At 34.4% G+C, this 3,879-nt stretch overlaps 1 protein-coding gene across 1 annotated transcript; it reads left to right on the top strand.

Annotated features, from left to right (window-relative positions):
- Positions 1-891: 891 nt before the first annotated feature.
- LOC145087776 (pectate lyase) lies at positions 892-2,561 on the top strand. Its single transcript, XM_079025840.1, has 3 exons — positions 892-1,839; positions 1,938-2,076; positions 2,158-2,561. Exons 1-3 carry the CDS (start codon positions 983-985, stop codon positions 2,377-2,379), a joined length of 1,218 nt encoding a protein of 405 aa, XP_078881966.1. The 5' UTR covers positions 892-982; the 3' UTR covers positions 2,380-2,561.
- The last annotated feature ends 1,318 nt before the right edge of the window (positions 2,562-3,879 follow it).

Below are 3,879 nucleotides of genomic sequence, written 5' to 3'. Positions count from 1 at the left end.
GTAAAGAATCGAGGAAGGAGTGGAAATACCATAGCAAGTTAAGCAATGCATGCACAATGCGCTAAGGGTTTAGACCCTAATGAACCGTAAGATAAAAATGCAATGACAGAAGGAAAATTAGGAAAGAAATCTAAGGAGACTTAGGATGAATTTGAATGTTGTAAACACTTCATTCTTCTATAGTTCTCAACTTTTTTTCTCTCAATTGACCTTCCTCTAAATCTTATAATACATATTGTAATTTTATTATCGAATAAGGGATCCGATTACTAAAATAAAGCTTGAGCCACTAGTAGCTGAATTTCTTATTTGAAAATACATTATTTTCACATGTAATTTGCGCTTCTTATCTCGAAGACTATGTATTAACTTTATTAAAGAGCCGACAAAAATAAAAACAAGTTGCTTTTGTTGGCAACAGTCAAAGAGTGGGTCTCATGATAATAAGCAACTCCAAAAGTCATACAAATGCATGCCGTTTTTACCTTTTTTTACTGTTAAATTCTAATCTTTATTTAATTACACAAAATTATATATTGGGCCATTTCTATATCCAAAATACTTACAAACTTAAAAAGGCTAAGTTCTACTTGTGCAATTTGATATTTTAAGTTTTGTGTTTGTGTTTGGACTTAATTTGGCATATCTATGAGAAAAAGATAACCGTATTGCATGTTATTAATTGTTTGTTCCATGGTTATGGGACAGTTTAAACTGGTTGCATATGATTCGATATGATGAATAATTGAATATAATAAAGTATTTAATTTTTGGACCACAAACTGTTAAGAGATCAAACCTAACCGATTAAACCGACTACAATGGGAACTCAAAGAAAAAATTAACCCCAATCCGCCCTCAAATTACACATTGGTCTCCAATACCAAATTAATTGCGCCATTTATCACGGCGCCATTGTTAGTATAAAAACACCCCCACAACACACTCTTCGATCTCACCACTCTCCTCTCCTCCTCCACAAATGGCGACCACATTTCTGCCATTGATCCTTTTGCTTTCCTCATTGTCTCTACTAACAATCGCTTCTTCTTCCTCATCCCAAAAAAACCCTGAATCAGTCGTGGAAGAAGTCAACCGGAGCATCAATGGCTCCCGGAGAAACTTGGGTTACCTCTCCTGCGGCACCGGCAACCCAATTGACGACTGCTGGAGGTGTGACCCGAACTGGGCCACCAATCGTCAAAGGCTAGCTGACTGCGCAATTGGATTTGGAAAGGACGCCATCGGCGGGAAAAACGGACGGATATACGTCGTCACCGATCCCCGGAATGATAATCCGGTGAACCCGGTTCCGGGAACACTCAGATATGGCGTGATTCAAGATGAACCGTTGTGGATCATCTTTCAACGTGAAATGGTGATCCAATTACGTCAAGAGCTTGTGATGAACTCGTTCAAAACCATTGACGGAAGGGGTACCAATGTTCATATTGGTAATGGTCCATGCATCACCATACATGATGCTACTAACATCATCATCCATGGGATTCATATACATGACTGTGAGCAGGCCGGAAATGGCAACATCAGAAACTCACCACATCATTCCGGATGGTGGACTCAGTCCGATGGTGATGGGATTACCATAGAGTCAAGCAAGCATATATGGATAGATCACTGTTCATTGTCTAATTGTCATGATGGACTCATTGATGTCATCCATGGATCCACAGCCATCACCATATCTAACAATTACATGACTCATCATGATAAAGTCATGTTGTTGGGACACAGTGATAGTTATACGCAGGATAAACAGATGCAAGTTACCATTGCGTTTAATCATTTTGGTGAAGGTCTTGTTCAGAGAATGCCTAGGTACAACCATATAGTCAGTCCAAGCACGTGATATATGCATGCATGATTTTATATAAAGTTTTTGACTTTTTGAATAATGTAAAATATTCTTGTTGCAGATGTAGACATGGGTATTTCCATGTAGTGAATAATGACTACACCCATTGGGAAATGTATGCAATCGGAGGCAGTGCTTCCCCTACCATCTATAGCCAAGGCAATAGATTTACTGCACCCAATATCAGATTTAGAAAACAAGTATGGATACCGATGATACTTTTAGTGATATTGATACTCATATATTGATTGATACTAATGATGGATTAATGCAAATATCAGGTGACAAAGCATGAGAATGCAAAGGAAAGCGAATGGAAGAATTGGAATTGGAGATCGGAAGGGGATTTGATGCTGAATGGAGCATATTTCTTGGAGTCGGGAAAAGGTGCGGCTTCATCATATGCAAGAGCTTCAAGCTTAAGTGGCAGACCATCTTCACTTGTGGGGGCGATGACTAGGACTGCCGGAGCACTTGCTTGCCGGAAAGGCTCTCAATGCTGATTGCTGATCATGGATGGATTGTAGCTTTACATATGAAGAACGCGATTTGACTTTCTTTGATGTTTTACGTTTTTCTTACTTATCTTGACTAAAAAGTCAACCTTTGTGCTTGGTTTGCATATGATCAAGATGATGTTTTTTTCATATGAATTGAGAAATTAAGTGCGAAAGAGTTGAGCAAATGAATGTCTATCGTTTAGTTCTTTAGTTTCTTCATAGTATTTTGTACTGTTGGTTTTTTTTTTTTTCTTTTGTTGAAAATATGTAAGCTATAGTAAGATTTAAGCTTATGATTTATAAAATAAAATTACATTCCATTTAAGGAAACCTAGCCAAATAACATTATATCGAATGTCTTGTCTTAGATTTTTTAAATCATACATAAATATAAATATATATAGAAATCTTAGCCAATTCAGAGTTTCATGTACTCTTTTTTGGAAGTTATTATAAAATAATAATAAATAATCACTTATAATATAATGTGATTAATCTTGGAATTTAAAGCTAAAAATAGATTGACATATATATTGTTTAAATGTCTAAATTTAAGATATGATAATGTATTATATCAATATTTTTTCACAAAATACTTATTAACAAATGTGTTAATAAGTATAGGTAGTGTCATCTATCTTTGAAGTCGAGGGTTGAACTATCGTCATGAACGAAATTATGTGTTAAAAAAAATGTCGACAGATCTGTATCGTCAGTTTTGTTACAAATAGTATTAATTTGATACTTAAAACTGATTATTTAATCTTAAAGTTCAAACAATATAAAATTGATAAATGCAACTTTAAAACATAATAATTAAATACCCATGGATCCATAAACAAGCAACTCATGCATAAAAGTATGATCCAAATGTTACACTTTACACAGATCTAGCTACACTACTGTGATGATTGATCAACTTGCAAATAAAGGTGAAAACAGTTTTGAGAAGAAATACTTTTGATATTTTATTTTTTAGTTAAAGACTTTGTTGTTATTTTCTAATTTTGTAATAGGAGGAAAGGAATTAATGAAGGAGTGGGCTTATCGGGCCGTCAATCATGGAGTGGGTCCATGAGGCCACGAGATTTCAACATTAATAATTAAGGCGCATGGATTTGGAATTGGAAATGGAAATGGAAAGTACACTCCATTCATATGATATTCTCTTTGCTTTTATTCTACTGGATATAAATAATTGCTTTTCATATCTACATCTTCCGTTTCCGTTACGAAAAATAAATAATTTAATATTTGTTTAGTAAAATAGTTTATTTAATCATAAAAAATTGGGGCAATTATTAATTTAGCTTAATTAAGGAAGTAATTAACCATTTTTAGCCAAAAATTAGAAATTATCCCAAAATAGCTCACGAAACCGTAGGTAGTTAGAGTGAGTTACTATTTCGCTAAATGGTCTACTATTTCGTGATAAGTATTAAAAAAATTCATTTTAAACTTGTGAAACCATAGATTTTTTGAAAACCTACGGTTTTCTCTTAG

This window comes from Lactuca serriola, chromosome 2 (genome assembly GCF_051521515.1).
Source record: "Lactuca serriola cultivar US96UC23 chromosome 2, Lser_US96UC23_V15, whole genome shotgun sequence".
In the NCBI taxonomy this organism is placed as follows: domain Eukaryota; kingdom Viridiplantae; phylum Streptophyta; class Magnoliopsida; order Asterales; family Asteraceae; genus Lactuca; species Lactuca serriola.
This window is presented reverse-complemented; position numbering and strand designations above follow the sequence as displayed.

What these genes read in the sequence shown, in the direction of transcription:
- LOC145087776 (XM_079025840.1), top strand. Translation starts at nt 983, where the DNA reads ATGGCGACCACATTTCTGCCATTGATCCTTTTGCTTTCCTCATTGTCT. An exon ending in CTTGTTCAGAGAATGCCTAG is followed by an intron (nt 1,840 to 1,937) that starts GTACAACCATAT and finishes TTCTTGTTGCAG; the next exon opens with ATGTAGACATGGGTATTTCC. An exon ending in ATATCAGATTTAGAAAACAA is followed by an intron (nt 2,077 to 2,157) that starts GTATGGATACCG and finishes TGCAAATATCAG; the next exon opens with GTGACAAAGCATGAGAATGC.